This window comes from Rhopalosiphum maidis, chromosome 1 (genome assembly GCF_003676215.2).
Source record: "Rhopalosiphum maidis isolate BTI-1 chromosome 1, ASM367621v3, whole genome shotgun sequence".
NCBI lineage: Eukaryota > Metazoa > Arthropoda > Insecta > Hemiptera > Aphididae > Rhopalosiphum > Rhopalosiphum maidis.
The window spans coordinates 90,076,720-90,091,966 of record NC_040877.1 but is presented as its reverse complement, the minus strand read 5'-3'; the positions used below and the strand labels follow the sequence as shown (position 1 = coordinate 90,091,966).

The window sequence follows — 15,247 nt, the reverse complement described above, 5'->3', positions numbered from 1 at the left end:
ATGACTGTATTTTATATTAATAATACAATAATTAAAATGAATCCCATTCATATTTCATTTTGTGGGTAAGATCAGAAGAAAGAGAGCCATCGTTTGACATACGGGCGGCATATTGTGATAAAATATGAGACTGGACAGATGGTCGGCAGCAGGAGTACGGCACGTGCTATGGTTCGGCGGCAGCGGTTCTAATGATTTACATTTGTTCATATTGTATCATAATCTTATATGACGTTAAATGGCATATGTACTCATATAATATATGTATATTGTTATAACGAAATCGATCCAAAAAGAAAAAAAAACTGTTAATAGTTCAATAAAACAGACGTGTTTTTCATCATACGAACAATAATTATCTATATAAAAATAATTTATAAAATTTAAGATAGATAGTTTTCGCACATAATAAAAGAAAAACAATCTTTGGTCTTAAATACGAATTTAGATAAAAATTAATAAGCCATTTAAAATATTTAGGGAATGATTAAATAAATTCAACTGAAATATTACGTTCATAATTCTCAAATGATTAAGCTAATAGGCAATAATATTGAACAATTATTTTATACAACTTCAAAATTTAGCTGGTTATGAAAGGAAGTCATAACACATAATTTGTTTTTAATATGCATGAATGAATACAATGTCGGAATGTGTTTTCTTTTTAGAATTTACTCTAAACGTAAAAGATAATCTGTTTGAAATAACATAATTTTAATGATTTAATAAATCAACGCGTTTGAACTCACACGCAACCATCATATTATTATAGTAAAGAAGAAGTAACAAGTATATTATTAACATAATATATATACGTAAACCATACGATTTAAAATAATACTTTTATGTGTAAATTATATAATAGCATTCTCTTAATTATTAACAAAATAGATACTGTTGATAATTATTAATTCAAAGATATAACAGTAATATGATTTTATGAAAATATAATATCATATAAAATTTGATACTTAAAACAAATGAATACACTTGGGAAAATAATAATCGTATATATCATGCAGTTAACGTATACGTTTTGTTTATAGGCATAGCGTTTTTTTTTAATTCTAATACTTTCTAGCGAGAACGGTTGTTCATACGAAACAAACTATATTAAATATCACATTATGTTATTATAATAATGTATTAATATATCAGATGTCATATATTGTTGGACGAGATGGAAACAGGGAACCGAATTTCCGTATAGTCCTTTTCCTTTTTTTCCGCAAGCACTTAGATACATCTAGTATAACTGCGCGGACGTGTCCCCTCTCGATTTATGATTTTTGCGCCACTTGAATTTGCGATCACCACCGAAGGCGCGGTATGGCGATATAGTAAGTTATATTATATGGGTAGTGTACATGTGTTCTACCTATATATAGTGTACATACGCGTGTGTATATACACGTCGTATTGGCAGCGAACACTCGATTTATATAAAAAAAAAACAAACTCCTAACAATTCGCATCACGAATTATCTCTCGCGGCCGCGCCTCCCCATCGACATCCCAGTATTATATATAAATCGCACGCACGCTGCACAAGTGCTAGTACCCCCCCTGATAATTTTTTTTTTGGCCCCCGAACCTCGGCTCGATCGTTACGTGTTATTGTTCTCTCGTAACGTATCGGGGCCGAACCAAACAACCCTCCAACCGTGTAAAGGTGTACCCCCGAACCGTGGTGTACGCGGTATGTATATAAATATATATGCGCATATATGCACAGTACGTGTACACGTCACCTGGGTACTGATTTTACGATGCCATGTGTTTGGGGTTGGAGGGTACTACAGCGATCGGTCATGAATGACGTGTCATCGTGTGTGAGAGTGTGTGTAATACGCACTTTAATACACACGTTGATCCCAATTGTATTACGATTTAATGCGCTATTGTCGTCGAGCGCATTTCATAATTATTCTGTTGTGCATCGCGCGTGTTTCGTCCCGTTTAATTTCACGTGTCGAATTTTCGGGCTGGACTTCCGGACGGACGACCCTGCCCGGTCGTAAAAATTAAACTTTTTGGCGGAAATGCCGCGCGTATTTCATAGCAACGGAACCGATCTGTGCAGACACACGCACAGTGGCATAATATGTAATAATATATACACTATACTATACACACCCATGCCGTTAAAACGCGTTATATTATTATTTTATTTATAATAATATAAATCAATTCGGATAAAAGCATTTCTGCTAACTCATTTTGACCAGAACTCAATGAAAACTGGTTCTCGTGCGTGAATTTAATTTGTCACCGTATGTGACAGTATAATATGTAGGTATCAAACCCATATATATATTTATATATTATGATGTGAATGTATACTGTATGTTATCTCCTCCTGCACACACGCATCGTATTTTGTACGTGTATATAAAGTGTACGGAATTGAAAACCACTAGATAATATTTTTTTTTGTCATTACTCGTTGAAAAATTAATTGAAAGAATTCGTCAAGAAGACATATTATTTTTTCTCTACGTATTAATATAATAATAATAAAAACAAAAAAAAAACGTGACTTAAAGAAATCACGAAAAAATAGGCCTTCGTCTTTCTCATTTTGAGCAATTGCATGACGTGTAACTATTGTATATTATAATATAAACGGTCTGCACGGTTTTAATCACTACTGTGGTAGTGTAATAGTGTCTGTACGAACGGTGAACCGCGGTATACCTACGATTTAAAAAGTTTTTCGAATTAAGTTAGTGTTGAACATATTTATACGAAAAATATAGTTATGTAGGTGCGTATAATGTATAAATAAGGTACATAATCGTATGTACCGAGACGTCCTGTCGGGCCATTGATGTAGCGTATGTACGCATATTTTCCGTATTGCGGATACAAATACTGCAGGTGTTATATGTGCGCACAATGTTTTGAGTATTTTCAATGCAGACTCATGGTGCGCACTCCGATTTATTTATCAGTTCTCTTCGAATATACTATAAAGGTACAAACTATAGGCGTTTGGTTTTTCTTTTATTATTATCTTACATATAATAAATATCGTATTGGATATTTTTCTGATATTACGTATTCTAAAGTAGTAATGTGTTTTGTAAAGAATGTACTATACGTCTATACTATATAGAGTATATGGTGCGTATTATATGACAAAGATCGACTTTAAATCTGTATAGTAAATTACGACCAATGCGCTCGATACATATAAAATATATTGTATATATATATATATAAATCGAACATATTTTTATATAATAATAAACACAAAAAACCGTTTACGTACATTGTCGGGTCGGTCGTATGGTGGGAATGTGGAATAACATTTTTGACCCAATCGAATAAGAAAATATTACAGTATCGCTTACGTGACCAATTATTATACTATATATCTCATGTATTATATAAACGGTGTCATGTACAAAATGTGATAGCAATTTTTGAAAAGACTTGGGTAGTTAGAATCTGAAGAATAAAAATCAGTACAATGGAAGTAGGTATTACAAGAAAAAGAAAAACGAAGGTGTTTCTTACGACGTTATGACGTAATCTATTTAAGACAGAAAATTATAGACAGGGTCTTGAGAGAAAGTATTTGTGTATATACATGCGATAGTTGTAGTATTTATGTATATATATATATATATATATATATATATGGGTTTTACTCTATTACAACAAGTGTTATTGGACGTGTCACAAGTAGGAAAGGTAGACAATAATATAATATAAAAATAAAATGCAAGTATATACATATAATAATAAAACGATTTTTAAACTTGTTGCGACATATACACATAATGTGTTTGAAATTTATATACTTGAAAAAATTGAATTTTTTAGAATTTGTTTTCATCTTTTTATATCGTATGGTACTATACATAGGCTACAACTACGATATTTTGTATTGTTCGGTTGGCTAATAAGATATTTTTTTAAATTAAATACTGTTGTAAACAAACGCCTCGGGGCAGTCGAAATCCGATCTAGTTATTGTATGCGTTCGATTTCTCAGAAATAAAACGTATAATAATAGTGCTGACACGAACATACAACTACATAATATCATAATTTACCACAAGTATGTGTATAAATTATTTGAAAGTGTATATACTATGTATACTGTTTGCACAATTTATTGCACAACGATCAGTGTCGAACGTCTTCTTTGCGTCAAACTTTAATGATGCGACGCCGATATTTTGTTTACATTAATTTCATGATCACTCATGATCACTAACCGAGGAGGTTGATGGTGTATGATCATGAGGAATGGTCCGGTCAGACATTTGAGTTAAGATGACCCTTACATTTTAGTAGTACCTACTCGACACAACTTCTAACATATTTAATTATTATAAAAAAATTAAATAATCAAATCAAAAAATAAATTCAAACTTGCGGTACATAATTTATTTTATATATTGCAGAAATAAATACGAAAATTGGCCCCGTGATCATTTGCCCACCTGCCTATCGAATTTATCCGCTCCTGTTTATTTCTTGAGGTGGAGCAGGAAGAATAGATTCAGATGAGAATTGGAAAAAATCGTTGAAAACACAGATACCTAAGTTAAACATGATACACACACACTAAGAAGGGAAATTTTAGGGTCAGTAAACCGTAACAATGATGTAAAAAATATCAAAAACCTTTCGCGACACAAATCGAAATCGGACGGAACACACCGATAACGTAGAATGGCGACATGCTTATTATTAACATCGCTGTACCGGGGATGCGGTGAGACGAGACTATACAATATAGTACACGAAAAAAATGCACACTAATCGCGACGATTATACGCGCATTATTAGCTAGTATAATAATATAGTATATAAATCACGGGTACGCTATTTAAGGTTCATCATTTTCAATTTTAATATATTTATGTTACATAACGACATTTAGACCACCGACTGTCGGTCTTCTTCAAAGCCGCACTCGCCGAGCACAATAACGCACACGCGCACAGGAAGTGCGATAATATTAAAACGAATGCCACACGAGTCATCGTGTACGTTATAATGGTTATTCACCTTTCCGCCTTTCCTCGAAGAATGCCCAGGTGTGCATCTCTCGGGGCGGGCGGCGGCGGCGATGTGCCTCTAAGAATTTTCTTCCGACGCCTACGCGCACAATGGACGGGTTAGAAATTCTCAAGGTAAATAGAGCTAGTCGTAGTCCTCCTCGACGTCGTCGTCGGACGTTCTCATACCTGGATGGCGACTGCCGAGTAACCCGTAAACGACGAACGTCGGAGTAATATTATTATTATTATTATTATTGTTGTTATGTGTGCGGCGAGCATTCTATACGTATACGACCATAATAAATATATAATAATATAAAATACGAGCCGCACGAAACCAGTTCCTATCCTTAAACATTATGGTGTACAAAGGATTCCCAAAACGCGGGGAGCCAGGTCGATGTAATCTTGAAAAATGATCGTGTGAATACTGAATAGTATAACATCAGTATGATATTTTGTGTGTGAATGTGTGGGGTGGGAGGGTAAAGTAATACTACGAAGCGAGATATATGCGCCTTTACACCCTATATTAAGTCTTGAAAACGAAACGATTTCGATTTGTTGGAATTTAACGCGTTACGTTACGATCGTAATACCACTGCATTGCAATCATTTCGAATAAACATATATTCCACGAGTGTTATTTGTTATTATTTCGTGATTCGACGTTGTATTTATGTATTTATTAGTTATTACTTATTATTTAAGATTTTACATTTTAATCGAAAAATAATACATTTTTTTTTTAAAAATAAGTTTTTGTCAATATTATACTTTTTTTTTTTAATAAATTAGGTAACTAGTTAAAATGTGTAATTGACTCAAATAGTTATGTAAAAATATTCATCAATCGAGACGTTTTATTAATTATTAGTTAAATTTCCATAAATAAATAAATAAAATATAACTTATTAATATATAAGAAAATATATATTTTTGATTATACGTCAATATAATATATTTCTATCTAAGATCTACCAGAGTAATCATTCTATAGATTATACAAGATTTTAAATGTATTATAATATTGTTAAATTTAATTTTATATTCTATTAACTAAGATATAGACACATAATTGTATCATATAATTATTATAGTATTATATAAATATTAGAAATAGTTAATTGAATATACGTGGTCAAAAATATATGTATATATTTTTTTAATAAGGATTTTATTTGATCTTAATTGTAATATTATTATTATCTGTTCTATAAAGAGCCATTTATAATTAAAGAAATATTAATTATTCGTATAATTGTTTATAATTATACGAAAAATATAGCATATTATACGATTATTTTAAATGCTACAGGGTTTAATTTTTAATAACTTTTAATTTAAATGCTATCTATGAGTCAACTATATAGTATTTATTAAAATATTAATATTTAATCAGATCTTATTATGGTTTTAATTATATTAAATTAATAGCTATTAAGTATTTTCAATTGATAGATAGTACGAATATTTACTTTAGCTTAATATAATTGAGAACATTAAAATATTTTAATTGATTAGATTTAAATGGAAACTATTCACATAAATCTATTTTTTTAATTGCTTACAATACAATTTCCCAAAAATTGTGAATTCGTAGAAAATATTTTACTATAATAATATATTGATTTGAAATTGTCTGTATTAAGTCTTACAAAATTACAATAGACTAAATATTTTACTTGATTATGTGTATTTATATACTTTTGTCTGTAGAATGAAATGATTTAAATTACATGAGAGGTTTTTTTTAGTGTTTTTTTGAATTTTGTAGATGGGGTGTAAAGGATGAGGGTTATTTTCTAGTGTCTTTGTAATTAAATTGGTCTTACAATAAGTTTTGGTATTTTTCTATATGCCCTCAACAGGAAGAGACTACGGGTGTTTGGTTACAGCTGTAGCACGTTAGTGGGGATCATCTCGGAAACGGAAGCGGCGACTCCACCAGACTCGTGAATGGCAACCCAACGCAAAGAGTAGTACTCGAAAAAAAAATATTGAAATGTACTGCATTACCGGAAGCGGTGAAGATGATCGAAAACCTCAGCTTAAAATCTTAACAAGTGCGTCTAGATTGCATGCTATTTACATGTATTCATTCTTATACAATGAGGCCAACAAGTTTTTAGAGAACAACTGACCTTAAAAATCAATATTCAATAGCATAATATAATATCTTTATGTGTAAAATATATTTTTAGATTTTATAATATATTACTATAGCAATAAACTGTACATATTTATGTTTCGTGTTATTATGGAGATGAGTAATAATATTTTATTGTTTTCATGATTTTGTGAAAATATAATTTTTGTGTTCAATATTGCTAATGCGCTTAAAATTTTAGGGTTTAAAATATATTTTATAAGTATTTAATAATGTGTACTTGGGATTGTTTAAGTGAGCAGTTTATTCACGTGAATTATTTTAAATTTTGTTTTGTCAATTAATTTCTGTTGGTTTAGCAGAATTGTATTATACACGCTGGATTACACGTGTTTTATTTCAATTATGAAATCGGATTATTGTTTATCTGTATTTATCACGTAAAGAAAACAATGTGTTGAAATTTAAATGTTTAAAAACATAATAGTATTTAATGTTATATATTTTATTGTTATACAGGTACTTAGGTATAAAATAAGTGAGGAAGTATACTTTTTATTTTTGATTATGTTTTTAAAATTTAAAAACGTTAAAAATTATATTGTGTACCTATATAGTATATACTAATTACAAATAATATATCTAACTGCTAATACATACTATTGAATAAGACATTATTCATATAAATCATTATTTTATGGTATAGGACTTGGAAGTTCTAGAAATATTTTTACATACACAACATAATATATATTTTACCGTAAAACGTATTTTTCATTTTGTGGTTATTAACTATACACAACCGAATACGGAAATGAAGCAGCACATGTTGGTATTTGTTTTAACTTACACATTTTAAACCGCCCTAGGCTATGTAACGTACTAACATGTAATAAATTATATCTTACAAAAAAAAAAAAAAATAGTAAGTTTTTTCCAAGAATTTTTACTATGACTGAATCATAAACTATTTTCTCTACATCGTTAGTTGTATTATCAAAATCATTTATAGCGATTTATGAGTGGATCTCGTTGAAAGCGCTTCTTAGTTATAGTCGTTACGATGTCATGCGTTTTATTGTATTATTCCCATAAAAATATTGCAATATGTCAATAGTAACGAAAAAAATATGCTTAATGAGACTCGTGCGAGATCTTAAACAGTCTTAGACATCGTGACGCGTTACCATGCTCAGTTTAATCTGTTGTAACGGGTTAAGACAAGTGACATTAATATTTAAAAAATTGCAATTTTTACGATTATTATTATTTCGTTCTTCGAAACGACACGCCCGATGACGACGTCCACGGTACGTCGTTAAGATGGGTCTTCGTTGTTGGCGACGTCTCAAACGTGCCGTGTCCGCGTCACCTATAATACAACTCAACCAGAATTATATTATTATTTTCGTTAGTCTGCTAGCCATGGTTGTAAATCACCAGCAGCAAATCAGTCGACGATTATTATTATTATTATTAAATTATAAACATCTGAATGTTTCATTTTTCACGGTACATCACGAACTATATAGGTACACTACCGACTGATGTATAGCGACGGTGTTCATACCGTTGGCACAGAGAATGCGGTCATCCTTGAAGTTCGGCAACGTTGGCGAGGGAATACCCGGGGTGGGTCGGCGGGGGCGTTGGGTCGGGTTTCGTGTTTAGTCAAAGAAAAAAATATGTGTTTTCGCGGTAATTGTTACTACTCCGGGGTTCCAATCCACTCCGCCGGTGGAATGTTTACGACCCGAAGACCGGTATACTCGTACGTACGCATGGTGATGCGGTAACCTGTCCGGCGGCGCTATCCGGCGCGATCATCACCCCCGCAGAGAGACGCTACATTAACTGTGGCCTCCCAGTAGTACGGGGTACAGGGCCGGGGGTCTGCACCGCACTACGGTTGTCGGTTGAGGTCATCCGACACAATGACATCGGTCGAATAAAATGGAAACGGATAAATTTGAATTTACTACGTATATAAAACCATATGATATAATGTTGTATAGTATATATAGGCACATATTCTCGTTTCGGACGTCTATATTCACCTGCAGCAGTGTTTATGCCGTTGCCGTTGTTGCGTGCCGGATTCGTTGTTGAACGCGGGAAAAAATGGCCACCGAAGGTTGTTCGGTTAATGAATGGACAACGATAATTACACTGGGATAGGTAAAATAAACGGTACACGCGTTTTTAATAAATAATATGATAATCGTCGTAGGTATTCGATATAAATGATGGTACGTAGGGAGATCGCAGGAAACGGGAACAAACCGCCGACGACGGTTTAATAGCGATTTATTTCGGGGAATAAATGGAGCACAGATGGCAACGGCAGACGGGTTTTAGGTCTAGATTTTATACCAAATATTTATCCAGCTGGCTAATGCAAAACCAAGGCTTTGTTTTTCTATAATATATTATATTTATTATATTATAATTTATAGTAGACGCAAGAATCATGAAACGTTTAACATTTTAAGCATTTCAAGTATGTATGAATTTATGCATATGTAATATACTATATATATAATAGGTAAACGAAATACTAACGCAATGAAAGCTATATACAAATATGTATGGCTATTGTGTCCAAAAATTATCTTTTCACTATAACACTCCAAACAAACAAACAAATAATTTTTAATTTTAATTATAATTGTTTGTAGGTTTATTTTTTAAGTGTGATATGAACATTTTGTTTGATTAACTTCCGGTAGTCATAGTTACCGAACGTAGCGGAAATAAATAATATGCCTCTTGTATTTGTTTTTTTACTTAGAATCAATGATGAACGTGCTTAACGGCAATTTTTATATAATCCCCTTCACAAACCTATTAACGTAGGTACCATCTCCCTTTTATAACGCATTCAAAATCATTTATAACCACATTATCTGTTGGATAAAGAAAACGTACATTTATAATATATATAGAGAGAGAGGGCTGGGTTTTTGAATAAAAATAAAATAAAAATTCCATAGTTTTTTTTTTTTTTAATAATTTGTGGACATCAGTACATATTATATTATGAAAACGCGTCAATGATTTCAATATTGTTTTCTAATAATTATTTTGACATTCAAACAATTATACGGTTTCACACTGTATAACAATATACTAGTACAAAACACACTGCGTATCTATTCTATTCATCCCTTCGATTTACACATGTTGATAGTAACTTTAGCGGTTTTTGAAAAACCTATACTAATATATTATGTATCTACCGTATATTTTTACCCCTTGCAATACTTGCAAAGGTTTCATCATGCATATGTATGCGTATTCCACTCTCAGAGGGTGACCGAGATATGGTTTACAGGTTAAAAAAAAAGAAATTACATTTTTTCACCAGGAATTTCGTTGAAACCCAATCATTTCAACGGTAGAGAAGAGTTGACATTTAAACATTGTAACATACCCTGTTCACCTATGGTTTCCCAGCATCACGAGTACGGCTTCTGCTGTCTGCTGTCTGCCACGTGCACATATTTACGTACACACACAAACACACACCCCAAAATACACTTTTACACAGTTAACAAAATAACTTGATGGAAATGAGCAGTACCCGAGTGTAATGCTATGTCACACGGCCATTTACCTACACCGGACGAAGTGTTGACGAACACTGTATATAAAATACGTGTATGCATTTTAATTAACGTCACTCGCGGGAGATGCGATTAGTCTTAAAATGAACGTCCAAGGCTAATGGGCGATAAAAACAAAATAATAGTAATAATAATATAATGATAATGATAATATTAGTATGGAACCGTCCTAATGGCGTCTGACGTAGACAATAGTTGTATTATATACAGCTATAATCTTGTTAAGATTAAAAGTCGAAAACTACTGGCAGCCAACATTCCTACCCCACTGGCGTCATTGTTTGGTTTTGGTTTTACATTAGTTCTTAACGGCCTACGTTAGGCCACATAAATCATTGAACTTATAAATTTCTGATAAACAGATAATTATATAAACATATGAAGACAATTTATTAAAAATAAACTATGGGACACAGTGATATGTTATGCACTTAAGAGGACGTCACATATCAATTTATTATCTACCTCTGTCAAGGCATAAAAAACATACTTTTTGTGAGTATATGCTTTTAGACCCCAAATAAATTAGTACATCATTAAATTAATAGATTTATAGGTATCTACTTCGTAGCGTTGAAGTTTTTTCTAATATATTTTATAGTATTATTTTCACAATATTTTCATTAAAAATTATATTTATTACGTTCAAAGTATAGTTATTTTAAATCGTTCATAGGTAAAAAAAAATGTTCAAGAACAATGAATATACTTTTTAAATAATACTTATTGGTTATTAGTAAGTACTAAGTTATAAGTGCACAATAATTGCTATTTAAATTTAGCATTAACAAACAAACATTTAAGTTTTTAAAACAAAAGATACATATTATGTATTATAATATAGGTAAATTTGCAGCTGAAGAAAATAAAATTACCCATACAATTATGTCCTATAATTACGGAGGCGAATAATTTAAAATATTGAATAACAAATAAATAACACATACTTCTATGTGATTTTATAAATTTGCATTTCGAAAGTTCATTAAATACGCTTCTTGGTAATTTTCACAATGTATGACTGACTGGTATAAGTGACAAACAAAAACTAAACAACTTATGCTTAAATATCAAAATTAATTTTTTATCGAAAGTTATGCAAAATCATAAATATACGTATACCTACAACAATCACTTAATAATATATTATATATTAATATTTAGTAATACTATATAACAATATAAGAGTTATAATAATGAAACAATTGCAAAGCTGGTGTTAGTAATTCTTTACATATGGACAGAATTAAATTTATAGTTGAGAACCTATCTTCGAAAATGCTGCCCTTGTAATGGATCTAATTGTTACTGTCTTAGTAGGTTTTGGGTCACTTACGCCCTAAATCGGCCCTGGGTACATAATATTATGTCACGTTTAAACTGAATATCTATAATGCATTAATATATATATATATATATACACAACTATTGTAAACCGTTATAAAGGATATAATTCAAATTGCACTGAACCATGTACTCATTTGTTCTTTAATGATTTTTTTTTCGTATTTTATATGTTTATCATGTCTACAAGACGTTTATTTGATGTAAATATTGCACGCGGCATAGAACGTAAATGCAATATAATATCAGCACGATACGCGCGCGTGACCTACTGAAATTTGTGAGTGTGCAATTATATTTATAAATGTAAAATCTGATGGCGGAGACTGTTCCAGATTCAACTAATTATAAATTCATTTAAACGGTCATCCATCCGGTCCGTTTTGTCCGTTAAGAGTCTCCGAATTCAAAGGGTGTTTGTTACTCCCTAGTCCCTACAATACGATGCCAGTACATAGATCCGGTTTTTTTTTTTTTTTAGTGAACCCCGTTTTTATATAATACAGCCCTGCTGTTTTTAATAACCGACACCAGCTGCACTGCTGCACATTGCTGGTTGGCATAAACCTGTAGTCGAAAATAATAAAATAATAATAATAAAATAAGGTCGGAAATATAACCGTCAGACCGTGTGCTTGCATGTAGAGTATACAAGCAGCATATAATAATAATATAATATAATATATTATAATATACATTTAGTACATATGTATACAACAATATGGCAAGTTTTTGAATTTTCAACTGTTATATCCAGCATTGAAACCAGTTTACATACCTATCATATTATTATCATGCGCAGCAGTTATACGAATAACACAATTATTATTGTTGTATAACGATTAACGGACAACTACGAGTACGTGTTAATTGATTGATAAAAGTCTTCTTAGGTCATTTTTAGGAGGCGCCTTATTCTTAACACCGCCGAAAAGGAAATATAAAGTCACATAGTATAGTATAATTAGTATATAGAACGAATGTTTTTACACCTATTTTCGACTTGAAATCTTTTATTATTTCCGATATTTAAAATGTAAAGTCTGTTACAGTGTTTTATGTTTTAAAAAAATTTCGTTATATTTAATACCCAATATTTACTAACAACCTTTAAAGGTTCGTTATTGTTCATGAATTGCACATTTGCACCTGATAACGTACTCTTTAATAATTTAATATATTCCGGATGCTACCTGTATAATTAAATAGTATGCATATGTAGTATATATAATATAATGTTCCAACATGTATTTATTTGTTTGTAATTAGTAATTATAACTGATATAGGTACCATCACTAAAATACTTTTTAACCGACCTGTAATACTTATTAGTTATCGGCTTTATTACGTGCGGACTTATCTACTTAACCATTAATTAACTTTCGACATTCATTCAGTTGCTTTTATAATTTATTTAAAAATACGTGATGATTGTTAAAAATCAAAACGAATAAAAAATAACGATGGCACGAACCATCCACTACGGAGAATCATTAAAGATTATATTATAAACACACGCGTTTCGGCCCAAGTAGTTTCACGCCATTCGGCGTGTGAACCCCAAAATATGCTCTTATGTTATAGGGACCGGATTTTGAAACATATGTGAGTGGTGTTACTATATACTGTAGACCGCACGTTGATGAAACAAAAAGAAAAAAAAAATTAAATCAATCGAAGGGTAGGATTTTGGGTCATATCTCCTCTTCAAAACGTGCTTGGTATTATGGTCTTACTCTCAACAATCCCAGTATGTTCCCGCCAAAACGATAATTATAATAAAAGTGCGTCGTACGATATTATTATTGTCAATTCAAAAGGTTATTAAAAAAAAAAAAAAAAACCCGAATAGAATCAACACTTCAGCAGACTAGTGTCTATGTATAATGTATATATTGTAAATATACATGAATATCATATTCGTTTAAATCTGTCACTTGAGCTCGTTTATACGCATTTACAAATTTTGTTTTTCATCCGACACGATAAATATAGCGTACATACACCAATTATACGTCAAATAACATATTTCAGATACTTACTAATACCGGATACTTACGGGCTTCAATAACCAGGTATAAATTGGTATGAGTATCGTTTTTAAAAAATAATAATATATCATCTGATCTAACCAGTAACATGATATTAAAATTCATATCTGTCTTACAGACGACAGTATTGCCCTATAATAGATCAGTAGCATACATTTTTTTTTTAAGGGAGTTGTACTAATAATTATTTTTCGAAATTACATACTACCTGTTGATATAAGTATTAGAGGTATCCCTGATATTTTGTAGAAATATATTTTCGCAAAGGAAATCTAGATTTTTATTTGGGGGGGATATGACCCCCCTTTTAAGTTTGCGCCTACATTGCTATGTTTTTTAAACGTTCTATAGACGAATTTATGGACTTACGGACTGTGACGGCTTTGGGGTCGGCATTGTCGACCAATTGGCCAAGGGCTTGGACGCGACGTTTGAGACTCGCCGATCTGGTGGCCACGTCGGTGAGTTGGTCTCGAAGCTCGCGGAACACCTCGTCGGCGAGTGCGGCCACCGAGGCCATCTGCCGAAGTGCATTGCTCAGTGCGCAATTGGTGACGGCGTCCAGCTCGCGGTCCCGGATTATGGGCACGCCGTGTTCGTCGTGCAGCTTCACCCGGCTTAGGTGCACCGGGCCGACAGCACGTTGTACGAACGGCATGGCGTGGAAACGTAACGCGTAACGGCCGCGATCGGTCACCGGACAAGTTGGCTGACGGCTACTCCTGTGGCCAACGTCTCACAAGACTTCATCGCACGCGCGCAGCACACGCGGACACACGATATTAAATGAACGCGAACGATAACACACGCATAACACGTCCACGACGTTCGGTGGCCGGCTGATTACTGAACCGCTGTCGCCGTGCCGACCGGCGGCGTGCTCGTACTACACCGGTGTTGTCGTTTTTACTCGTTTTGAAAATCGGCGGCGGCGGCGGCGGCGGCGGTGGCGGTAGCAGCGAGACGGTTCAAACGGACCGGCAGGTTAGCCAACAGAGCCGAGCCGGTATTGTTAGGTATTATAGGTAATAATAATAATAAAAATTGCAGTTTCTTGTTGTACACCTTTAAAAACAATTAACTACCTACAT

General features: G+C 32.5%; 1 protein-coding gene across 1 annotated transcript in view; it reads right to left on the bottom strand.

Moving 5' to 3' along the window:
- LOC113550957 overlaps positions 1-15,027 on the bottom strand; it is a 40,056-nt gene extending 25,029 nt beyond the window's left edge. The window contains exon 1 of the mRNA XM_026952929.1: positions 14,526-15,027. Coding sequence (XP_026808730.1) covers positions 14,526-14,814 — 289 coding nt within the window. The 5' untranslated portion in view covers positions 14,815-15,027. The remainder of the gene's footprint in view (positions 1-14,525) is intronic.
- Between the last annotated feature and the right edge of the window lie 220 nt (positions 15,028-15,247).